This window comes from Mustela nigripes, chromosome 16, assembly GCF_022355385.1.
Source record: "Mustela nigripes isolate SB6536 chromosome 16, MUSNIG.SB6536, whole genome shotgun sequence".
Lineage (NCBI taxonomy): Eukaryota > Metazoa > Chordata > Mammalia > Carnivora > Mustelidae > Mustela > Mustela nigripes.
Genome location: NC_081572.1, coordinates 23,013,110 through 23,037,639, shown reverse-complemented (window position 1 = coordinate 23,037,639; position 24,530 = coordinate 23,013,110). Strand labels below are relative to the sequence as shown.

Sequence of the window (24,530 nt, the reverse complement as noted above, 5' to 3'; positions counted from 1 at the left end):
GCCTGTCACCCTCCACACATGGAGGGAGAGAAGGAGGGAGCAAGGCTGAGAGAGATGGGCCTGAGTGCCAAACCCAGCTCAAAGCCCTGAGGGACAGGGAAGGAGGAGAAGTGAGAGGGGCCAGAAGTGGGATCTGGACAGGAGGCGCAGTGGGGAGAGAAGGTAGGGAAAGGAGGCACCCCCAGGGGAGAGAAGCGGCCCAGATGAGTCACGGCTGGTCAGGTGCAGCTCTCCTGGGGGTGCCCATTTTTGGTTAAACTTTATCATGTGATTTCTAGGAGTGGTGTGCTAGAGCTGGCTCCCACCAGCTTGAAAGAGCAGATTATGTCCCCCTCTTCCCAGGGCTCTGTGCCTTCATCACGGCAGCTGAAACTGGAGAGCCCGTTGTTAGACACTGACCAGCCCAGCACTGGGTAACGGGTGCGACTTCCAAGCCAGGAGCCCATGCGTCGGTGTGCGTGTTGGCCATCATGCACCATTCCCAGGGTCCCCATGGGGTCCTATATGAGTGCGAGATAGTGCACTGTGACACCTGGGCTAGACCCGTGTGGCACTGTGTTCCCGGTGGTGTGAGACTCTGTGTGTGTGTGCCGTGTGTGTGGGAGGAGTGCGGCATCCTTGGGAGCCTGGAATGTGAGGAAGGGTATGATGTGTGTGTGTGTGTGTGTGTAACCAGGACTGTCATGTGCCTTGTATCTGGGGCTAAGTGTGACAGGGTGAGTCTGCTGGACAGTGGGGAAGAGACCCGCATGTGCCCACTGTTGGGGATTAGGACAGTGCCTGGGACCAGAGACCCATAAATCCCAGAGCTCTGAGGACTCAGAGTGGGTCGTGGCTGAGGGCCCATCTGTGAAGTCCCACTCAGGCTTCTGTCCCTGTTGGTCCTGGAGGGAGTCGGATGCCAAGGCAGGATCTCCCTGACCCCGGCAAGGATCTCTCTGATCCCAGGGGGAGATAGTCTTCTTCCGTGCCCCTCACCCACGTTTCAGAGTGAACCATCCCCTTCACACCATCTCCAGATCTTCCCTGTCACCTCCCATCCACACTTGGCTTTTGTCGGGGGAGAAGGACAGCTCGGGGCCTGTAGTACCCACAAGGCCAAGGATGAACGTGATGGACACGCAATCAGCCCCGCCCACTTACCTCCCTTTGCACTGGAAAACTGGGCGGGATGTCCCTCCAGAGCAGGGGGTACTGGCTGGAATGACGTGGGCTCCCCGCGTCGTCCCTTTGCTGAGCACCTCCACCCAGTCCCTCTGCCTCAGGGAATTTGAGTCCCACTACCTGAGAACCCCTGCAAGGGGTCCTGCCAGCCTTGGGCTCAGGCACCGGGGGAGGGGGCCAGGCTCCTTCACCACAGCCGCTCTCCCTGCTCCTGTCCCTCCCTGGTCCGAGGTTGGAAGAAAAGCAAGACAGGACAGTGGGAAGAGGACTGAGGGAGAGACAGCGTTCCCACTTGTGGCTTCGACCCAAATCCCACACCGCAGTCCGGCTTGGGGCCCTAGGTCTTCTGCCTCACCGTCCTCCCTCCCCCTCCTCCCTGGAGCCTTCAGACCCCCATCACCTGAAGTGGGTGACGGCTCAGCTCCTGCCTCTGGTCTGCACCGGCCCCTGGCAGTCCAGACTCCTGGCCTTAGAGGGGGAGAGCTGTCTACTGTGGAAAACAACCAAGGAACCAGAGCCGTCCATTCATCCGGGCAACGCGCCAAGTGTTTTCACCAGAAATTCTTCCTAAAGTCAACCCTAACATTCCCTCTATGTGCCCTGCATCAACTGGCTCCAAGCCAGACTTCCTTCCCAGTTCATCCAGCCCTGCTCCTTCTGCTGAAGCGGGACTATCAGGCAGAGCAAGAGCCCAGTTCCAAAGAGGAAAACAAAAGTCTCTGCTCATTCCCAGCGCTCACCTTCTCTGTGCACCGTGTCCACCCCCGGCCACCACAGAAACCCACAGGGCATTGGAGCCTTCATCCCAAAATGAGTCAAGGCCCCTCAGAGGGGGTTGAACCAGGGTACAGGAATTTCCCTTCATGTCAAACAAGGGCTTTACTTGACACCAACTTCTGTCCAGCCTTCTTGGCCCTTGGAGCCAAGATTGGCTTCCCCGCTCAGAGGGGCCAGAGCTCCTGTGGGCAAACCCAGTTGTCCGCTGGAGATGCCTTCCTCCCTGACCTCTGTTAACACCTAACTCACTCCCTAAGTTCGATGTTAAGGTGGGGGGAACCCTAAGTCCTGGCTTGGGGGTGAGAAGCGCTCAGGCCTGCTGAGCTGTACTGCACACCCGCCTCACGTTGTGTCCCACAGTACTCTCCACATCTTCTGTCCAGGGAAGCAATGGAAATAGAAGCTTCTCCCTAGGTCTGAGGCCTCAGGGGGCTCTCAAATGGGGTGTCAAGAGGCCAGCTGCAAATCTCCTAGCTCATTCTTTTTCCCCTTGTGCTCAAGAGAGCAAGAAGATTTTCTTCCAGCAAGGAGGGAAGCGCTTGGAGGCGGGGAGAGGCTCCAGGGCCAGTAGGGATGGCTGGCAGGAGGAGTGGAGGCAGCGGGCCATCCAGCTGACCCCTAGGGGAGCTGGCATACCCCCCCACACACCCTGCCCCCTGCACTGCATATATTCTCTCCCTCCAAAATAGCATCTCTGGAGGGGGGAAGGGGGGGTTCTCAGCTCACTGTTCGCTCCTTCCCACATTGTGTTCACAGCTCTCTGGGCTGTCTCTCGCGACCTGGTTTCCCTGCCAGGCCCTTCTGCTGTGCCTCCGCCCTCACCACTTGGCTCTTCCAGGTCCCAGACCCCTCTGGCCGAGAGGGCGCTCCTTCTCCTAGCTTGGCCCGTCTCTGTCCTGCAAGCTGTGCCTGCCACAGCATCCCCTTTGCTCTTTGAGACAGAAGTGAATTCAGTGCACATAAATGGGCACCAAATGCGTTTGTGGGGGGTCTGTGTGGTCGTCACGGGGCAGGGAGGAAATAGGGCACAGTCCTGGTTCTGTTCTCCACGGAGCTTACAAAGGAGAGGTCTGGCACGGGAGCCGCTTCCAAGTAAAGCTGGGCCATAGGCCTCTCCCAGAGCTGGGAGGCCCTCCTCCCGCTCACCCCATAGCCCTCAGGCCAGGGTCGCACACTGGATCCTGGTGCACCTCGCACCACTTCCAGAATCTCTTCACAAGCTCCCCTCCTAGCGTCTGGACTATTTCTCATGCCGAATGTTCCCTTGCACAGCTCCCAGGTGGGACCTGCCCTAGGAAATGCCCAATCTGACAGAGCAGCAGGACCCAGACTGAAGAGAACAAGGTAGGCAGAGCTGGGGCATGAGAGTCGCGAGAGGGTCCCCAGGGAGAGAGTTTCCAGGGGAGGAAAGGCTGAGGGGACACTGCTCCGGAGAAGGACTGCAGCAGGGCTGGGCGTCTGGGGTGTCTGGGCCAAAGGAAGTGGGAGGTCAGGATGGGGTGTCCTCCCGGTCTGAGGAAGGAGGAGCCTGGGGCCAGCTGTGGGTCTGGAAAAGGCCTGACCTCCTGCCTCCCTCCCCGCACAGGGACCGGGCGGAGGGGGGAGGTTGGAGGCAAGGAAAGAGAACCTCCAAGAGCCCCCCAGGGAACCACCTCAACCCCTTGTTATTTCTGGCTCCATTTTCTTGGTCAAGAAGGGTGTCAGTGGTAATGCAAATTAGGAGGTGTTGGCCAACACCCATCCTGTCCCCACTCCCAGCCTCTCCCTCCCTCCCCCCATGCCCACGCTCACACAGCCAACTGGAACATCTGTGAGGCATGCCTGGTGCCCTTGACCTTGGCTCAGTTGGTATGGAGGGTGAGTGAAGCGGTGGGTTCTCTGGCGCACCAGCCCCTGCCCCACGGACAGGACAGCCGTCTGATACCCAGGTCCTCCCCCTCACCGTGGCCCCCTCTGGCCCTTGACCTGGCCAGGCCTCCCTGGGTCATTACCATCCGCAGAGACAGCCAATGCCCAGACCAAAGCCTTCTCTCCAGGCAGCCATGGGAGCAGCAGAGACTGCAGCACTGTCCCCGGCACTCCCTGGCCCTACAGTTTTGGTTAGATCTCAAAGGCACTTGGGCAACCCCAGGGCACAGTCCTGAGAACCCCTAGTTTCTCTGGAATCAATACAGAGAGAAGGCAGGAAGAGAGCAGGGCTCTGGGAGGATCTCTCACACTCTCCCCCAGGAGCTGGCCTCTGCCCAGACACCTTGTCCCCCTCCTTCCCAGTTAGAATCCACCTTGTCCTTGATGGTTCATCCATGCGTCTGACCTCAGTTCTTCCTGGGGAAGCCGAAGTGGCTCTGTTCTTGTTCTTGCTGAGGGAGAAGTGGGACCGGGGGAGCGGCCCTGCTCCCCCCACCCTATATAAAGATATCACCCCCTCTGTTCTTGTTCATTAGTCCTAATCAGCGGGGTGAGTTGTTTCTCATTAACACGGCTGACTCACCCACACACCCCTCCTCTTTGTTAGCGATCAGCTTCTCCCCTGACACACACACACACACACACACACACACACACACACACACACACACACGGTGTGTGTGTGCCCCACGCACGTGAACACACGCACACACCAACTTCTAGAAGGAGCTGACAGCCTGTACAGGGACCCAGAAGAGGGGCAGGGGTCTCCCAGAGAAGGGCAGCGGTGTAGGGTCCCCAGAGATGAGGCAGCTTGTGGTGAAGGAGAGACCGAAGGCAGAGGGGCCAGAGCCGGAGAGAACGTTACTGGGCGCCGGCCCTTCACGGAGCCCTTGGAGATAGACCTGTGCCGGCTTTGGTCCCTGTGCATCTTCCCGATCCCTACTAAGTCTGGCTTTGGGTCTGCGCTGGCAGGAGCCAGTGGGTCCCTTGGATGTCTTCTCCAGCCTCAACAGCGGTCTCCTCTCCATTCTGCCCCTGGGAAAGCTGTTGCAGCCTTCTCATCCTTCCAGAAGCCTCATGATCTGGATCCTTTTGTCCCCACACTCTCTCAGGCCCTAGAGAGCCCCTACGTTACTCCCACAGACTACCCAGAGTAGCCAAGGCCCTGTCTGATCCCCATTCTACTTGAGAAGAGAGGGAAGAGTGTTGGCAGGTTCCCCAGCCCTCCCCCAGCTCCCCGACCTCTCATGTCCTCTCCTTTTGGGGGGCATTAAATGAAAGCCTGCAGTTCTGGAGGACATGGGCTGGGGACACACTGGCTTTCCCCTTTTTCTCCCTTCCCTCCCAGCCCTCAGCAACTTTCTGCCTTGCACCTGAGCCCCTTCCCAGGTCCCTAGAAATCAAAGACAGAATATGCACCCTAGGGGCGCCTGGGTGCCTCAGTGGGTTAAAGCCTCTGCCTTCAGCTCAGGGTCCTGGGATCAAGCCTCACATCAGGCTCTCTGCTCAGCAGGGAGCCTGCTTCCTCCTCTCTCTGCCTGCCTCTCTGCCTACTTGTGATCTCCATCTGTCAAATAAATAAATAAAATCTTTAAAAAAAAAAAAAAAAGAATAGGCACCCTATGTCCCCATGCCCTCCTCACACCGGTGACCACAAAGATGTCCAGGCTATGGGATACCTGGGTTCCCTCTTACCTTCAGACATGCCAAGGACCAGAAGTGGTTCCCCAGGTCATGCCCCAGCCTATAGTTCATTCCCAGGTCATCCTTTGCCTTTTTTCTCTCAACGACTGGGATTTTTCTTTGCCTCATGTCCTTGTACCAACCCTAATTCATTCAAATTGCTAGCAAATGTTTCCAGAGATGCAAGAAGGACCCGACCCAGAAACCTGGGTGCTGCCTTCTTCCATGGGAGTTGTCTGAGGTGGAAGAATAGCAGGGTACACTGAGTGCCCATGTTCCATAAGTCTTCAGAACCTTCTTTCCCACGGTTTATGAAGCCATGTCCCATAGGAATGGCTATTCTCACCTTTCTTTGCACTCAGGATTTGGCTGCAGACGGAGTCAAGTTTGGAAGAACTTTTAGAAGCCAGCTGTAGTTGTTAACTGCAACAGAGGAGCAGAGAAAGCTGGGACATCTCCCCACTGGGTTTGAACCTTGGCACTGTTATGGGGAGGGATGTTTGCCCTGGATCTGGAGCTGAACCTCAGCCTTCTATGAGCAATTGCCCCAGCCTTTTAAGTGAATTCTTGGCCTGCAGGGGTCATGAGGACATGAAAGAAACCAAGAGTTGGTGAATAGAGCTCAGGCCTTTTCTGCAGACAGAAAGTCACAGGATTATGACCTGGCTTTGACAGCCCCCGTTGTGGGGCTTTCAAGGCAGCTGCTGAGCCTGGAGCCCAGCCCCTCCCCCACTCTCAGAACCATAAGGATGTGGAACATGGGTCCTTCCTTTTTGAGGCCAAGCCTGGTTCCTGGGATGCAGAAATCACTAGGTGAAGACATAGCGGGTCCCAAACCCCCAAGGCTTTGGAACGTCCACCTGCTGGGAGGGAAAATTCAAGAGTTCCCAACACCTGCTCAGGGCTAGGCTGGCTGCTTTGTCACAAAGACATCCTCTACTGGGGTGCCTGGATGGCTCAGGGGGTGTAGCATCCTCCTTTGGCTCAGGTCATGATCCCAAAGTCCCGGGATCCAGCCCTCCCTCCAGCTCCCTCTCCCTCTGCTCCTCCCCCTGCTTGTGCTCTCTCTCTGTCTGAAACAAATAAATAAAATCTTTTAGAAAGAAGCAGTTTAAATAAACTCCATGTCACAAGTCAACTGTGCCCACCTCCATATGCATGTCTCCAGAATCACCCTAAAACACCGATGCCCCACGCATCCCGTTGTCCAGTGCAACCCTGCATGGTTGCGGTTCCTCGAGACAGTCTGCAAAACCTCCTGCTACCCAGGCTTTTCTCCCCGCCCCAGCCAGGGACAGCACAGACCAAGAGCAGATGGAACAGGTAAGTTTTATTTGGACTTTCAACTTGTTCAGAGAGCTCAGGGGCCCCCACCTCCCTCTCCAGGCCCCCTTCTCCATTTCTCCTCCCCACGGGAACCCTCAAGGTACAGTGCCATGTGTCTCTGGAGTCCTTGGTCCCTTCCTGCCTGACACACCTCTTCACTCCCCTGCACTGAGGGGGAGGAGAGGGGTGTGAGGAGGTGGGGGGGCGGCTGGAAGTGTTGGATCAGAATGGGGCATGCACTGACAGGTAGCGCCCACTGCCACCAGCCCTGGGCTAAGACCTGGGAGAGGCTCGCAGCGGGGAGCGGTGGGGGGGGAGTTGGATTCATCGTGGGGCAGCAGGCTCTTGCCTTAGGAAGCTCCCCACCTCAGCCCTAGGGACCCCCTGGCCTCCTGCTTACCCATCCTTCTGAGGGTACAACTCTGAGGTAGATTTCACAGAGGGAATGTGGGTCGCTGGGTATGGGAAGGGGGTTAGCTCTTTTGAAGTTGATCTCCAACAGCACCCTGGGCCCAGCCGCAGCTTCTGGCCTGGGAGGCAGGGCTGATGACACCCACCCAGCTAACAGAGGCCGAGTCGCACACAGGCTCCAGGGCACCTGTGTGGTCAGGGACTCGAGTAGTGTAAGGGTGGAGGGGAGCATCTGTCTTAACCATCTGTGTCTTGGTGCGAGGGGCTCTGGGGGGGTTGCAGGGGCCTGGGAGGCTAGCACAGACACTCCCCTGGCCTGGGGGTCATGGTGCAGGGTGTCCCCCTCACCCCTCCCCCTGCCCTCAGGGCAGCCTCTTTAGGCTGAATCCTCCCAGTCCTGCAGGGTCCTCCCTCTCCTCTCTCACCCCCAGGGGGGCAGAGGAGAACAAGACTGGCCGCAGGGAATGGCAAGAAATGAGATGCCTCCTTCCCCTAAGGCGGTGGGGGGGACCATGCCAAGAGCCCAGAGCCCAGAGCTGGCTATGGGATGGAGGAACCAGTATCATTGTGCAAGGCAGGCTCTGGGACCCCACCAAGAGGTGCTCCCTGGACAGAGCACAGCCTGAGAAAGATGGACATCTGGGGAGAAGCTAGGGGAGCTCCCAGAATCCTCTGATACCTTCCCCCTCCCCCAGGCCCAAGCACTAGACACTTCCTTGGATCCAACCCTGTCTTGAGAACAGAAGGGCAGAGGGAGAGGCTGGGCGGGGGATGCCCCTCCCCATCCCAGCCCAGATCCTCACCCCCAACCCCCTGGCAGAAACCAGGGAGCTGGGGAGAGCTTCGGCTGGCCTTTCGGAAAGAGCCAGGGCTGAGTGGTGCCTAGACCAGGGAAGACGGCACACACGTTGACTCGGTAGCTAGTGGAGGTATCTGGGGGTCGCAAGGGGCAGGGGCCCCCCACGAGATTCATGCAGCATTCAAAGTGAGTGAGTGTTTGGGGGTGATGAGAGAAGATGGAGAAACAGCCAGTGGGTGGGGAGGCACCCTAGATCTTGCTGTTCTCCAGGTGGGAGTCAATGTGTTTGATGAGGGCATCATCCGGGTACCCAACAGGGAAACCTAGTTGGCAGAGGGGGCAGCTGCGGATATCAGAGCCCACTGTCTCCATGAGAAGCTGTGGAAAGAGAGGGGAGTCAGGTAAGGTCCCCAACCCTCTCTCATGGTCCCCACAGCCCAGCCTGCCCTTTCCTGAGACCCAGGGTAGAGAGGACTGTAACACGCAGAGAAGGCCTGGTTACTCCTTGTAAGCACCATCCCTCCTCCCCTGCCCTCCCTGCCCACCTTCCACCGGTTTAGCATCCACTGCCCCAACCCAGGGCATAGGACCCCAGGAGACCTGTATGCTCAGCCTGCCAGGGTATATGCAGTAATGAGGCATAATGCAGAAGCCGAGACCCAGACATGCCCCCAGAGTGACTAAGACACGGTTCCCACATAATTCAAAGCAATGGATAATCCCAAACAATGTACAACCCCAAAATAATTTTCTTTCTGGCTTTGGAATATATTTTGGTCCTTCCAGGTGGCAAGGGTTGGCTCTGACATTCAGGAAACTCATTATTTCAGTGAAATGCTAGAGCCCTAAGACAGGCTGCCTTCTAGGACAACCGGTAAAGAGCAGGGGCTCTGAGGCCAGATGGGGGGCACTGGATGCGCAGGCCCGACCCTCGTGTGGGCGGAGACCTGCAGCGGTCATCACGGCCCCCACCACTAGTGTCGCAACAGAAGGCTTTAGGCTCCCTGCCTCCCTCTCGGGAACCCTCTAACGGAATTAGATAAGAAAACTGAGGATCAGAGAGGATAAGTAGCTTGTCCGAGGTCTCCTGGCGGCTAAGCGCTGAGCTCTGGAATCAATCCCAGGCTGTCACTCTCAAGCCAGGCCCTTAACCTCGGCAATGGACGCGCCCCAGCCAGCCGTCAGGGGCCGCCAGGGTCCATGCAAGCCAAAGGCGGAGAGAGAGAAGTGAAGGGCGGGAGCAGTCCAGGGAGGCAGGGGGGCCGGTGCCCAGGGTGGGAGCCTACCACCACCCTCCCAGCCTGCGGGCCCCCACTCACGTTGATGGACGGCCAAGACTGTGCGTGCTCCGCGTGGGCATAGGCAGCAGGCGACTCTGGGATGGGGAAGCCCGCGCAGAACGAGGCGCAGCGGATGGCGCCCGCTTCGGGGCTGGGCGGGCTGGTGGGCACGGCCCACTCCTCCTCCTCCGACGGCTGCTTCTCAAAGCGCAGCCGGAGGCCGTCGAAGGCGCGCCGCGGGCTGAGCGGCCGGCCGGGCCCATAGAGCTCGCCGCCGTAGGCCCGCGGCTTGGGCAGCGTGGCCGCCTCCGCCTGCAGCCAGGGCGGGGAGGCGCCCGCGTAGCCCGCGCTCTCGGCCATCTCCGAGTAGCTGCGGCGGCCCTGGAAGCCGGCCTTCACGTGGTGGCTGGGCGGCTTGGCGTAGGCGCGCTCGGCCGCCGTCCTCTCGCCTGGCGGCGGGGGCGGTGGGGGCCGGGGCTGCGGGGCCGGGCAGGCGGGGGGCCCCGGGGAGCGGCGCTGCGGGCTGGGGGACTGGCACGGCGGCGGCGGAGGCACCGGCGAGCGGCGCTGCGGGACGGGCGACGGGCAGGAGGGCGAGGCCGGCGAGCGGCGCTGCTGGGGCGAGGGGCACGGGGGCCCAGGAGAGCGCCGCTGGGGGGCGGGGGACTGGCACGGGGGTCCAGGGGGAGCCGCCCGGGCGGGCGGGGACGGTGAGGGGCACTGGGGGGCCGGGGAGTGGCGCTGCGACAGCGGCGAGTGTCTTTGGCCTGGAAGAGAAGCAGGAGAAGGAGAAGGAAGGACGGGGTGGGTGAGAGAGGGCTTCGGAACGGGGGGGGGGGGGGGGGGGGGGGGGGGGGGGGGGGGGGCCGGCGGGGCGTGGGGGGGGGGGGCCACGGCGGCCCCCCAGCTCTCCTCGCAACGGGGGGAGGCAAGACCCAGCGGGGAAAAGCAAGGCAACCGTGGCCCCAGGACGCAGGACGGGAGCCGCCAAAGCTGCCCTCCCGCCTCCCTGCGGACCCAGCTTCCAGGACCCATCTCACCGCCACTCCGGGCCTGCTCCTGCAGCAGCGTCCTCAGGATCCTCCCCTGCAGGGCACTCAACTCCCGGAGCCGGCCCAGCTCCTCTGTCAGCTCCGTGTAAGCCAAAGCCAAGTTCACCCTAAAGGACACCCCAGCCACCACCCCCCCAAGACAAGGCTTGACTCCAGCCTGCTCCTGACCCTGAGGTCAGAGGGCATGGAGTGAGGAGGAGGTTAGCAGGTTTAGGGTCACAGCTGTGGACAGAGAACTGCCCGTGCCCAGCCGCTGGCTCTCCCTTCCCTCCAGGGCCCTCGTACCCCAGCTGCATAAATGCTCTTGGGCTTTAAGGTCTACCTCAAACACCACCTCTTCCAAGGAGCCTCCCTCTCTTCCCAGTGAGCCTTACCTGGGGCTAGGGCAGTGGCTCCCCGACTAGGGGCTTGGGCTGGGGAGCTCAGTGACGCCAAGGGATCCCTAAATCCATGTGTTCACCAAGCACTGTCTACGGCCTGAGCACATCTGATACAGGTGTGTGCGAATGTTTTTCTAAGCTGAGCAGAAGCTGCGGTGACAAATAAAACAGATTCATCAAAAAAACGGCCCTGAGTTGAAAGTTTTCTCTATGTGTGAGTTTTCTCTAAGAGTGATTAATAAAAGCATAAGTACAACCTGTGTGTTGGGGGCAGGGGTTCACGGGGAGGCCTCCCCCTTTGTAGGACTGGGGACCAGTGCTGTACAGTTTTGTAGGTGAGGACGCGGCCTCCTGGCTTGCCAGAGGAGCCAACTGATAAACTGGAACCCGGGTCGGCCAAGTGCCATGTCCACTGCCCTCCTTCCACCTCAGCGCTGCCCCTGAGCTTCCAGTCCCGCACCTCCTGGGATCTCCAGGGAGCCCTTTCCAGGGGCAGCTGTGGAAACAGCTGTCCTGCACCACACACCCCCAGAGGGCGCCACCCATGAGACACACTCAGCAGAAGTCGCCTTGCTCTGGAACTGCACGGGGAGTTCTTCAAAAGGGAGGATTGTGTTGCTGTATTTCTATTCCCAGCACCCTGTCCAGGCCTGGCCCCCAGGAGATGTTCCGGAAGTGAAGAATGAATTGAGCCTCCCCATCCATTTGCCTTTCTTCTTCCCTTTCTTCCTCCCACTTCCTCCTAGGCACCCACCTGCATGGAGCTGGAAGGGCTCTGAACTTAGCAAAGACTTCACCCACTTCCTTTTCTCTTCCTTTCTCTTTGGGTCACTTTGACCCAGCCCCGCGGAAGGTTCTCTCTCTCACACTGCCCCTCCCCTCTCCCAGCCTGGGCTGCACCCCTCCAGGGAGCCCTTCCTGACCTCACAGGCGGCTCTGCGGTTGCCTTGGGTCACTGCTTTCATCTCTGTTCGGGCTTGGACACAGCCTGGGAGGCAGGAGCCTGGGAGGCGCGGTGGGGGGGGGGGGGGGGGGTTGGTTTCCTTAGATGTCCCCACCCCCTTCCCAAGTCCAGAAGGGACTGTGGAGCTTCCCGGAAGTTGGAGCTGAAGGGAGGTGGCAGAGAGAGGCTCAGCCACTTCAGGTCCATCTGCTCTCAGGGGAAGCCCTCTTGCTCTAGGATCTGTAAGGTGCTGGGCATGAATAAGGTTGGGGAGGGGTGTCTTCAGGCCCTGAGGCCCTGTGCCCATCCCAAGGTCATGGTCATGGCAGAGAGGATCCCTGTAGAGGGGAGGGAGTGAAGACAGGAGTGAGGCCACTTGACTGTGAGGAACGGTGTGAGTGTGTGTGTGTGTGTGTGTGTGTACGCACATATGTGTGTGTGTCTGACCCTAGAGGAGAGAAGGGGAAGTCTTGAGGTTAGGGCTTCAGAGGGCAGGAAAAGCCGAGGTGCAAAGAGGGCAGATGATGACTGAGCTTCACTCTATGCTCACTGCTCACCGGCTGGTTCTCTCTCGCTAATCCTGGGGCTAGCTGGGTGATGGGGGAGCCAGATGCCCCTCCCATGACAAAATTACTTTTAACCCATCTGGGCCAAAGCCAAATTATTGCCAAGAGGCTGGATTCTGGGGGACAAGCCCACTTCCTAGGGAGAGAGAGTGCCCACTACCCATTTGAGGGTGCACAGGGATAGAGGGGAGCAAAGAGGAGGGAGTCCTTCGGGGAGCCCTGGCTGAGGTGCTGGAACCTCAATTCTACCCTGTCTCAGGCCTTACGTGATGTGTCCTGTGTTCCCCGACCTTCATCTCAGGGGTCTGTGGGAAGAAATGGCCTCTCTCCCAACAGACCGGAAGGTCCAGCCTGGGTGTCCCATATTTAATTGAGGACTCCCCAGTGACAGCTCCCCTCTTCCCTCTGAGTGCAGGAGTGAGGTCTCCCCCATCAGACTGGGGGTTTTGGAGGCTCCCGCTGACGGCTCTGTGGCAGGAGCAGGAGGGGGCTCTGAGCAGGGCACGGATGGAGCGTCCCCCTCTGACAGAGCAGGGAGCAGCTGCTAGTCTCGCTCCCCATCCGCCTTCACGGCCGTATCTCAGGTGACAGATACAGGTCGTCGCCTTCACACCCCGGCTTGGAGATCTCACCTGCCACACTCAGTTCCCAGGCCCCTATCTTTTCCCTACTTGCCTTCCTCTCCTTGTCAGGAGCTACCCCAGTTTCCAGCGCCCTGCTCCTGGCACCCTCCTCACGGAAAAACAGATGGGCCAGCAGAAAACGGAAGCCCCTAGTCCAGAACACCCCAGCTCTGACCAGGTGCAGGGAAGGGGGGAACTTGGGGAGGCCCATGAGTATGAATGTCCTACAGCCCCAGGCGGCCTCACAAGACCTCTGAGACCCCGGGCGAGGTGCTGGGGCCTGATCTGATGTCCTAGGCCCTTTCGGGCCGCCCCTTACATCAAGCCTCTCTTCCCACCTCAAGATGCACAGGCCCCAGGCAGCCAAAGATGCTGACAACTGAATGACTCACATTAGAACACACTGCCAATTCAGTGGAAAAAAATCTCAACTTCACAACACAACCAAGGCTTGCACACGTGCACCTGAACACACCTTCCGTTTCCTGGCTTCCCTGCCCACACCTGAATGGTAGTTCCCACGACGCAACAGTCTGGGAAGCACGGGTCAGGTAAACGCAGCAGATGGCTGCTCTGGGCAACTTCTTTATGGCTTAAATTATGGGATAAAGGGGCGCCTGGGGGGCTCAGTCATTAAGCGTCTGCCTCCGGCTCAGGTCGTGATCCCAGGGTCCTGGGATGGAGCCCCGCATCGGGTTCCCTGCTCTGTGGGGAGCCTGCTTCTCCCTCTCCCGCTCCCTCTGCTGTGTTCCCTCTCTCTGTGTGTCTCTCTGCGTCCAATAAGTAAATAAAATCTTAAAAAAAAAAAAAAGTTATGGGGGAAAGTTCTGTCTGCATCTCTCAGAACCTGGGATGGACCCCAGGTTGAAAAGAATGGATGAGGGGTTACCATGGGGCCGGGCATGATGCTAAAGAACGTTCCTGAATCCCCAGAGCAACCCCATCACATGGCTACTCCTCTCTCAGTGCTACAGATGACACAACCAAGGCTTACAGAGTCCTCAAGCCGAGGAGCAGGGCAGGTGCTGAAATGGAGCTCTGGTTCCCCAGACTCTAAGGTCCAGGCTGCTGACCACTAAGCTATATACCGCCTTCCAAGAGGAGCAGGAAAGCAGGGAGCTGGGGGGAGGGGCAGAAGGGAAAGAGGAGCAGGAGGAGGCTGGGGAGCTCTGCAGTAGCCGGAGCATCACCGACCCTGCCCTGGGAGGGGAGAGGAAGGTGCAAGACATACGTGGAAGATGAGAGCTGTTAAGAAGCTGGCTCAAGGTCACAGAGCAGCAGTGGCACAGAGCAGGGACTCAAACCTGCTCTTGGCTCCTCAGCCCGCTGAGCTGGCACCTTCGGGGGAGCCAGAGTGCAAACGGCAGAGCTGGCAGGAAGGAGGACTCCCTCCGCTGCAAATCTTTCCACCCTTCATTGACTTATCCTCCCATTCATTCTTTCCACGAATAAGTCCGGAGATCTCAAAATTCCATCTGGAAGCAATAATCTTCACTGCGACTGATAAAGCAACTGAGAGGAGGAAGGTCAGGGACTGCAGCCTCCTCCTCCTCCTCCGTAAAGGGGCTCTTTCTACCTCAAACCAGCTGGGAGGTACACGGACTCTGATGCACCTTCCCCAGGGAAGCTCACTGGGGGCCCACCCTGGGCCAGGTCACAGGAACGGGTCACAGGGACAACCAGCGCTGCACTATGGCACTGGAACTAGGGATGGACATAAGGTCGGGATTAAGGATGGGGTCAGGGTCACATTAGGGCTGGGGTTGACAGCTCATTTTCCATCAGGATTGTGGACACAGTTGGGGTCAGGAGGAGGGGTAGGGTTAAAACCGGGGACACGATCAGTAGTATTAGGGTAGGATTGGGGTCAGGATCAGACAGCTGGTCAAATCAGCAGCTGACTCAGAATCAGGAGGAAAAACCAAAAGCCAGCATTCCCGGCCCTTCCATCTCTGCCCAGAGCTGCCCCCAGCTGCCCTTAGCCCCCTCACCCTTGTGGGGGAATTGAGGGACCAAACTTTCCACCACCCACGGGCACACCCAGCATCAGTCTTCCCGCCCGGCCCTCGGGGAGGGAACCACAGGCACCGGGCCGTGGAGCGGACTTGAGGCTGCGGGCCGGGGGGAGGAGGAAGTCACTTTGCAACAACCCAGTGCTCTACCACTTCCTTTCAAGCGCCTTGAGCCCCTTCACTCTCCTCGACCAGCTATGACTTGCGGTCCACAGAGCCTGGCTCCTCATGGCAGCCCTGCCGGGCTCCCAGCACAGCTAGACGCTGGCTGCATCTGGAAGGCCTCCTTGGAGACGGCCACATTGAGCAGCTGATGCCAGGGCTGGGAACCAGTACTCCTGTATGGGTGGGTAGCCACGCATGCCAGTGTGCCCAGGGCTGTCCTGGTTCCCCCGAGTGGCCCCCGCAGAATGGTGAGGGTTTCTGAAGTGTTCACATATTGAGATTTTTTACTTGCAACCCTGACCTGGTTACCGCAACAAATTATCCGATCATCCCTCACAGCAGAGCCGCCCACCTGAGGAAGAACCCAAACCAGACAACCACCAGAGAGACCATCGCCCCACCGGCTCAGGACCCGCTGGGTATTCACACTTAACTTGTCACTTAACTTCGCCAGTCACTAAACTTCTTTGCTCCACAGTAGAAAGGGGACAAGACCTTTGCCGTATCTTTGGTGAGAACAAGAGTCTGCAGGTAAACGGTCTCACACAGTGTGTGGCCTGGACGAAGGCCCAGGAGTGCCCAGGAGATGGGTCGAGAAAGAAAGAACCTCATGCTGATCCTTTCTTGGAGACACCATCCAGCTCACTGACCTTGGTTTAGGAATGATGGGAGGATGTGCAATTTCCCATCTAGGGAGACAGAGCTGCTCTCTGCCTTCCTGGCAAGGAAAGAGTCAGAGACAGATTCAAAGACCACCACCTCCCACCCCGCCGGTCCCTTAGACCACAATGAGGTGGGAGTGCTGGGCACCGACTTCAGAGCTGCTCCCCCCACTCGGGGACTCCCAAGGCTGCAAGTGCTCAGGGTTAATTCCTGTGAGTGCCCCTGCCATGGCTGGAGGAGATTTGAAAGAAAGGAAGTAGGGAGGGTGAGAAGCGTGAAGGGGGAGGCCCTGGGCCTGCTGGTTCTGGGGCATGAGGCTCAGTTCAGGGTACACGGGGGTCTCCGACTTCCGTCCTGACCCACCCCACACTGCCCTTGACCTCTGTGCAGAGTTTCCATCCTCTCTCTCTGAGTTCACACTTCTCCCCCACCACTAACCGCAGCCCACGCAGAGGCTTGTGGGCGGAGAGAGGGGTGTGGGGAGGGGGGCGGAAAAGGGCCAGGGCTGCAACACTGAGCCCCCCACGTTGGGAAAAAAGCAAGCCCTATGGTTCTCTTCCTCATCACTCATACTGAGCCCCCATTTTCTCACGGGGGGCTCCCCTCTCTCACTGCACCCTCACTCCCTTCACTGAGCCTGCCCACCCAAGCCCTCAGCCCCCTCAAGGAACCCCCCACTCCACAATTTCCCCTCCACCCTCAGCACTAGCCACACCCTCAGAAAGGCCACACTCTGAACTGGGCTTCGAGGGGAGGGGTCTATGGGTTCCACAAACCGCTGCCCCCCCCCCCCAGCTGAGACACTCTGGGGTCCTGACCTCCCTGTGCTTCCTAAGAAGCAGGTGGGTCTCCACCTCCCTCATCATTGCCTCTGGCCCTTGACTGACCTCCAACAGCTCTCCTCTGGGACAACCTGTCCCTGTGCCCTGGGCAGCAGCCACCAAGTGCTGGGGCTGACCAAACAGCAGGGCAACCTTGCCCAGAGGTCAGACCTGGAGGGTGGCAAAGAGGCCCAGTCTGGAAGGCGGCTTTCAGAGGAACACTGCCGCTGAGCACAGCTGGTGGGCTGGGGGCTCTGATGAGAAAGACTGGGAATCCTTGGGGCCAGGGCTGCCTCGAAGGCCTGTCTCCTCCGCATGGGTAGACCCACTGGCGGGAGTGGGGGGCCACGTAGGGTTAGCAGAGGCAGTTATGGGGGGGTCTATTTTAACAGTCAGGACTCCCATAATAAAACTGGCTGGCCTGGAGGTGTCCGAACAGAGACAGGTAAGCGCCTTTCAGGAACACACGAGACCTGCATGGGGGTAAATCAGCCTCGCATTCCTCTTCTGGGACACCCCACAGGCAAAATTCCCACTAGCCTGGAGGGTCTGGACAAAGTGGAAGGAAGGGGAGAAGTTGGGGGGGGGGGGGGCTGAGAGCAGGTGACTGAGGCCTCAGGTGGGAGGGCAGGGGAGGGAGCCCTCGGGAAGCAATTACCAAAAGGAGCTGAGTTTATAAGAAAATAAAACTGCCGGGGGAGTGAGGACTTCCTCTGAGAATTAACTCTTGCCAAGCTGGGGCTGTCCAGAGACGCTCCATTTGAAAAAAAGCATGAGGCTGGGCGAGACAGAGCCTCGCCGGCTCCGGGGTGAGAGATCCAGGAGGCGCCCGAAGCTGAGTCCCAACCTTCTAGGACAGAGGGGAGGAACCGGAGGTCACCCCAGGTAAGAGTGGCCCGGCCAGCCTCTGGGCGAAGCGTAGCTTCCTCTGGCCAAAGGGACTAGGGTGGCATGTGCCCCGGGTGGGAAGGGAAGGGGAGGGGCTGTCCTGCCCACGGGGGCAGCATGGACCCTCGCCCTCCACGAGCCCCTTCTGGGAGTTCTCCTTTCCTGGCTCACTCACAGCCTTGGCCCCTTGCGGCCCGCCAGTCCTTCTCCGGCCTCCCATCCTTACTGCCTTCCTCCCACACCTCTCGGTAACGACTGACCTCTGAGCCCAGGACGGAAACCTGGGGCTGCAGAGCCGAAGCCAGTAAAGCAAAGCACTCAGCATCCCTGGAAGGATTGACAGCCTGGCTGTTCAGATTCTGGCCCTGCCAAAAAGTCATCTCCCTGGATGCACCCAGTTGGAGGGAGCCATCACTGCTGGGCTGCTAAGAGAGGCTGGGACTCAGTGAGCCATAGAGGCCCCTATGCTGTAATGCCTGAGGCAAGCTAGGCTTCTAGAAAGTGTGTGTGTGTTCTGGATGGTACGCATGGGTTCGCATGTGCCCAGACCCACAAGCTAGGGCGCACCTAACACCCCCCCACCAGAAGCCAAGCTGAGGGATCCCACCCACCAGTCCCACAAACTGGGTTCTCACCCCCCAGATATCACAGCTCCACCCAGGCCCTCACCCCAGGGTGCAGAGGGAAGTGAGGGGTATCCCCAACTGGCCAGAAGCCTGGAGGAAGGTGAGAAGGAAGCCCACTGGAAGGAGGACCCCTAGGGTCCCATCGCTGGGTAGACAGCGTGATGGAGAGGGGGTCTCTGCCCCTCTCTGGGCCTCGGTCTTCCCTCCCATGGAAGTAGGGAGTCTGTGCCACACGACTGGTTTCAGGGGAGAAGACTTAGGCGGAAGGAGGTTTGCGCTTTGTTTCTCAGAAAGCGGGAGAGGGTGAGTTCAGGGTGCGGATGTGAAAAGCGTCAGGCTCGCCGCTGTCAGGCTGCCGCTCGCCCTCTCCCTTGCTGCCCAACGCTGCCCCAGAGGCCCCCAGCCCTAGACTCCCCACTACTCCCTCCCTACTTCCTGCAGCCCTTCCTTCCCAGCGCAAGTCCCAAGGGACACCCCAGCAGAACAGGTTCTAATTCCCCTCCCTGCTGCCCCAGAACTCCAGGATGCCCCTCTTCTCAGCCTCAGCTTTCTCCTGAGACAGGAAACAAGGCACCACAAATCCTGGAAGAGACCACCTCCTTCCTCCTCACCAGGAAGGGGACAGCTAACCCAACTAGCTGGCCCTCTTACTGGGACAGAAAATGGGGCCCCAGAGAGGCCCAGGAACTCACCAGGGGACACAGAACAGAGCAGCAAAGCTGCTGAGATGTCTCAACCCGACACCACAAGGAGGTATGAGCTCGGGTGCCAGAAGCAAAAAGGACATCCTAGAAGGCTACCTCCTTTCTGTGAAGCATGTGGAGCCACTTGAGCACACCAAACCCTGCAACCCTGATGCTGGAAGAGAGGTCCTCCGAGCAACACAGAGCAGGAGAAGTGAACCGAAGGGGGGGGGGGGACCCAGGAAATGCCACCCCTAGGGCACAGAGGCAAAGAAGGAGAGGATTTCGGATGCGACTTACTGATCATCCCCGACTCTTTTCACCCACGCCATGTCCCTCTCTGACTGGTTGGAGGCGAGATCCTAGGGAAGAAGACTGAGGTCAGATGCCAACGGTCACCTTACCCAGACCCCCCAACCCCCACACACCCCTTAACACTCCCAGGGCCAGTCTATACCTAGGAAGAAAGTCCTGGGCCTCTAAAGGCTCCTTCCAGCAGTCCCCAGGCCTCCATGGAGCTCTGGGCAGGGTTCTGGCCTCCAGTGTCCCTGCCCCTTACCTGGGCCCGGCTCTCCTGTAGCTGCTTCAGCTCCCCCTGCAGCCGCTCGCACTCAGCCTGGAGCTGCTCCTCCCGAAGCTGAGCCCCCCGGGCCTCGCCCTGGGCAGCCTCCAGAGCCTCTTCCAACCTCCGCCGCTCCAGCTCACTCACACTGGCTGTGGGGCCCAGCCAGCCTGCTGGCAGGACAGAGGATAATGTCAGGCTGGGTCTGGCTGCCAGGCACCCTCCACTGACTGACTCCCAGACCAGCAGAGACTGAAACAGGTGAGCCCCGCAGCATGAGACATCCGAAAGGGCCGGCCACAGGCCGAGTGTCCCGAGAAGCCGCTACTGAAGGCTGTGAGGAAGGACGGTCTGAGCTGCTGCTTCTAATCTTCTTGGAAGCCAGGGACAAAGTAAGATGGCCTCATGAAGGACTTCCCTGGCCACATTCAAATCTCCCAGAGTCCTTTGGCCTCTGCTCCTCACCACCTGGGACAGGCCTTGGGGGGTGGGGGGATCTGAGTGGAGGTGCCCTCTGCTGACACATATGGGAACTGCATGCAGCGGCCACCTGGGGCAAACAGGCAGTAAGGGGGGAGTGTGGATGGGAGAAACTGGGTAAGGGAACAGGTGGTAAAGAGGGATAGGGTAACTATGGGAGAAATTTAAGACATTATAATGGGGTGTTGACCCCCAATCCCAGAAGGGAGAGCTGTCCGGTGATGCTGAAACGGGGGTTAGGCTTGGGGACTTCGGGGTAGAGACATCGGGGGTTGCAGAGATCTCACCGTGACTCAAACCAGATCCCCCTCGCAGGGCCAAGTAGTGCAGGTCCAGATCGGCACATGGTGGGGCAGGGGTGGGCGGGGGGCTGGGGCTAGAGAAGGCGGCGTCCCGGAGGCCTTGCTGCTGCCGCAGCTGCTGTTCCAGGCCGCAGATCTGCCGCAGGTGGGTCTCTACCAGGGCCCGCTGCCAGGAGACACAAAGGGAAGGGTCTGCCCAGCACCAGGGAACCCTTGAGGGCTCCCCAGACCCAGGACTCCCACATGTCTGGGACGCCACCTCCCCACAATGAGCTGAGGCCCCAAGTCCCACATCCCAGCTGCAATCTCAGTGGCTGTGAGTGTGCGGTCCCGTCTCTCAGTAACTGCAATGCAGGTGTTTCTGGCTGTTGCCCTGTGCAAGGTCAGGGTTAAGGCCTCTTCCCTGCCCTAAACACACGGGACACTCATACAGACCACACCGTCTCATCGGTCCAGACACAGCCACCCCCTCAGAAGCGTCACAACTTCTCTTTGCCTATAGGATAACCACTCTGGGCTTCACCCATCTCATCTCCAACACAGGGACAGCCATGCTTACCTTGTGCACTTGTTCAAAGGATTAAAATCAGTAAATATATCTAAAGAGACCACAGCAGTGCCTGGCACACAATAAGGGCCATCTAAGTGTTTACAGTGATGAAGGCAAAGCATTTTTACACAAATGCCCCACAACAACACAGCACTGCGGTTCTTGTGAGCCCTTTCCAGAGGAGGGCCAAGGCTAAGTGACGTGACCCAGGGAGGAGCTGGCAGAAACCACGTCTCCTGACTCTGACGCCAGCCCCCCTACTCCCGCATGGCCATGCCCCTGAATCACACACTTGCCGGACTCATCCCAGCAGCCACGGGGACCTGATCCCCTCTGCCCTTGCCCACGCCACCTTCCAGTCACAGGTCCACAGGCACAGAGTCGACCCAGCCGAGACCCAAACACACGCATGGAGACACAGCGTCGGCGGGGACACTGAGTGGCCAGGGGTGTGCCAGGAATCACTCACAACTGGTACGACACACTCAGCTACACTCTAAAGGGCGACAGCCACTCAAAGACACACAGGAACCCACTGGGTTCCACACTACAGACACACACACGTGGGATCACACGCCATCAAGCCACAAGGGTCACACGCTCAAGCACCCCCGGCTCCCTGGGCCTCACCATCTCCCCCAGCTCTGTCTCCAGGTCGCTCTTCTCCACGCAAAGTTTCTCATAAGCCTGGATCATCTCCCCAAGCTGTTCTTCCTGCTCCTTATTCTTCTGCAACTAGATGGGGCCCGGAGGGAGTGGAGGGCACGCCACAGTCAGGCCTACCCTTGATGTGGGGGCCAAGCAGCTCCCCGTGCCTCCCCCATCACATCCAGCACCCAGTGGAGGGGTGGGGGAGGCTGCAGCCCATTCCAGGGAGGACCGCAGCCATCTCTGATCAAGAAGACAGAGGCGGGGGGCAGGGGGGGGGGGACAGGAGGTGTTGGAATTCTGCTGGAGCAAGGAGCTCAGGGAGCCCAGCCTGGGCTGGGAGGCCAGCAAGGGGCTCACCTCATGCTGGAACTGATTGAGCCTCTGCTGCAGGCTGACCTTCTCCATCTCCAGCAGGGACCCATCCTTGATTTCATACAGAGAGAAGCCGTGCTCCTCTCCAAAGTCATTGATCAGCGGGTACTGTGGGCAGGCAGGCGTTCAGGAGAGCTGGTGCCCAACTCCCTGCCCAGGCTTCAGCCTCTCTTAGGCCCCCCACAACCTGCCTCAAAGTCCTGGTCACTCCATCCCCCTGCTCAACTGCGACCCACACCACCTGGAGGCATCTCTCACCAACCAGATCTTGTTTAGCTCCAAGGTCCCATCACTTTGGCCCTCCGGATCCCTTCCTGACCCTTCCTGACCCTTCCATCCAGAGCACCCACATCCCTCACAAGAGATCCTCAAGTTCCCAAGAGCATGGATCTGGATCCTTCTTTGGGATTCCTGGGATCCCCAGTTCCTGCCCCTCAGCAACCCCCACCCCAACACACACAGAGCCAGACCCCTATCTTTTCCAAGTTCTGACCTTGATCTCGTAGACTTTGAGACGGCGGCGGAGGGTGGCATTCTCCCTCTCCAGGCCTCCCAGTCGCTCTTTGATGTCCCCATAGGCTGTGATGAGGGCAAAGTGGGAGGCGGAGCACATGTCCCCACCAAGCGAGGGGTCTCCTGGGGCATCCAGCCACACCTCACTGGGCCCCAGTGCCTCTTGGGTCAGGATGCTGATGTCATCTTCAAACATGGACTCCATGGCAAGGGCCTGGGCCTGGGCCCCCACTGGGCCTCCTGGGAGAGCAGGAGCAACAGTGGAGAGGACAGCCTGGAGGCTGTCCCTGATACCCCTCGACCTGGCCTGAGGAACACTGTTGCCAGCCAAGAGGCAGCTTGGAAGCTGCACCCACCCCTCGTTCCCCCCAAGGGCTGTCTTCTCTTCTCTGCTGCCTTTGGCTGAAGGGGCTGGAACCAGCTGAAAACTTGAGTGGGGGACAGGGAAGAAGTAGGGACAAGTAAGTCAGGCCAGCAGCAGGGAAGAATTCCTTTCAGAACCCAGGGAGACCTGTGGACAGGAAAGGGCTGCCTTCCCAAGTTAGGACCCAGCCAGGCCTGCCTTGACACTCCTCAGCCCCTCTCCAGCCCCCCGCCCTGCTTCCCCAAGTACCTCTCTGCCAAGCTGCTCATCCCAGGCCTCTGGCACCCCAGCTCCTCCCTAAGGCCCAGTGCGCTGGGAGAGTCAGCCCCTCGCTGTCAGGACGTCCTCTGCGGGGGCCCCCGCCCAACTTCCCAGCTTCTTCCTGCAGGATCCCGGAGTTCAGGAAAAGGAAGTGCCTCCCCCACTCACACCAGGGCTGTGGCAACCCTCCAGGACCTCCTCGCCCCTGACCTGGGACCCACAGGAAGTCCTCCCAGAGTGTCAGAGGGAACACACAGCCCGGAGGGGCGGCCCTGGGAAGGGAGGGCCAGAGAATTCCCTAGCCCGCCCTTGCCCATGTGCAGGCACACAGGGAAATGGGGAGTCCTGGGAGGGGGCAGGAATGACTCAGGGCTCCCAGAGAGTAGGCGAGGGGGTGCGTGTGTACTTCTCCTGGCCCTGTTTATGAATGTGTGTCTGTGGTTGGCATGTGTGGGGGGGAGTGTGTGTGTCTGTGAATGAGTGTAGGTGTGTCACAGTCAATGAGTGCCTTTGCAGGGCTGCGGCTGGGGGTCAGGGATGGAGCTGGGAAGTGGCCCAGAGGCCGTGTGTGTTTGTGTGTGCGCGTGTGTGCACGCGTGCGTGAGCGTGTGTGAAGGGTGGGCACGTTCGGGGCCGTGTGTCACGTGAGGCACTATGGGAATGTCCGAGGTGTGTGTGTGTGTGCGCGCGCGCCGGATCGTGTGTGCGCGTAGAAGAGGGGGCTCGGCGTGCGGTGTGAGTTGAGACAGTGGGGTCCTCGACCTCCCAAAGCCGGGCGGCAGGAGCCTAGAGTGGAGAGGGTTCAGGCCCGGGGCCCAACACCCTCCCGCCCCAAGGCCCCATTAAGTGCCAGGGAAAGGCGTGTGACCGGGTCTGAGTAGGGAGTGTGTGCGCGTGTTTGTAGGGCTGGCCCCACCTTTAACCCCTTCCTCTCCAGGCGCATCCCCTCCCCCCCAACTCCGACCGCCAGCGCTCACCACACGCCCCCCGGGCCCCCCAGCCCGCCACCTCGGGCCCAGCCCCGCCTGCAGGGGCTCTGTCCCCTGGGCCGCCCCGACAGACGCTCCTTTCCTCCGCATCCCCCGCCGGCCCAGCGGCCCCGGGTGAGAGCCGCGGAGGGCGGATGGGGAGACGGGGGTGCCTCCTCGGCCCCGGGCCCCTACTGCGGCCCCTTTAAGAGCCGCCCTTTAAACCCCTTCAGTTCGGCGGACAGAAATTGTCGCCCCTCCCCTCTCGGGGGCCGAGACCACGCAGCCCCCTCCCCCACCGCTGGCCGAGCCCCGGGCCCCCAGTCGCCAGTCACCGGGCCGGGGAAGGGGGCTCCCGAGGCGGTGCGGCCTGAGGAGCGGCGGCGGAGGGGGAAAGGGAGTGGTGAACGCGGGCGGCCGGCGCCGGACCCTTCCCCTCCCCGGCCCGCCCGGGCCAACTGCCGGCCCACCTCCCGCCCCCCTCCCCCGGCCCACCCTGCGACCCCGGGGAGCGGCCCCCGGGCGCTGCTCCCCTCCCCCCGCCCCAGCCCCGCCGGGGACTCACAGCTGCTGCCGGTTCCTGCTTGTAATCGCAGCTTACCCCCTCCGCCTGCTCCCTCCCCAGACGGGCACCGGTGCCCCCACCCCCCTGGCACCGCGCTCCGCTCTCGCCCTGTCGCCGCCGCCGGGTCTCTCCCCCCCCCCCCCCCCCCCCCCCCCCCCCCCCCCCCCCC

At 60.0% G+C, this 24,530-nt stretch overlaps 1 protein-coding gene across 4 annotated transcripts; it reads right to left on the bottom strand.

Moving 5' to 3' along the window:
- Positions 1-6,844: 6,844 nt before the first annotated feature.
- On the bottom strand, positions 6,845-24,465 carry TBKBP1 (TBK1 binding protein 1). Of its 4 annotated transcripts, none has more exons than XM_059378377.1 (10): positions 24,362-24,465; positions 22,184-22,443; positions 21,676-21,798; positions 21,298-21,402; positions 20,103-20,283; positions 19,333-19,508; positions 19,074-19,135; positions 10,392-10,510; positions 9,391-10,118; positions 6,845-8,449 (listed from the first exon to the last, which is right to left on the bottom strand). In XM_059378377.1, the coding sequence occupies exons 2-10, from the start codon at positions 22,406-22,408 to the stop codon at positions 8,321-8,323; spliced, it is 1,848 nt and encodes a 615-aa protein (XP_059234360.1). In that variant the 5' UTR covers positions 22,409-22,443; positions 24,362-24,465; the 3' UTR covers positions 6,845-8,320. The 4 variants fall into 4 exon arrangements, with proteins under 4 accessions (XP_059234360.1, XP_059234359.1, XP_059234361.1 ...); XM_059378376.1 differs by lacking the exon at positions 24,362-24,465 and adding an exon at positions 22,817-23,052; XM_059378378.1 differs by lacking the exon at positions 24,362-24,465 and adding an exon at positions 22,817-23,052 and having other exon boundaries at positions 19,333-19,505.
- Positions 24,466-24,530: the final 65 nt, after the last annotated feature.

Excerpts from the sequence above, each read along its gene's own strand:
- TBKBP1 (XM_059378377.1), bottom strand. The coding sequence starts at position 22,408 with ATGGAGTCCATGTTTGAAGATGACATCAGCATCCTGACCCAAGAGGCA. Across the intron at positions 20,284-21,297 it reads AGACAGAGCTGGGGGAGATG|CGGGCCCTGGTAGAGACCCA; the intron begins GTGAGGCCCAGG and ends GTCTCCTGGCAG. Across the intron at positions 10,511-19,073 it reads AAAAGAGTCGGGGATGATCA|GGTGAACTTGGCTTTGGCTT; the intron begins GTAAGTCGCATC and ends GGTGTCCTTTAG.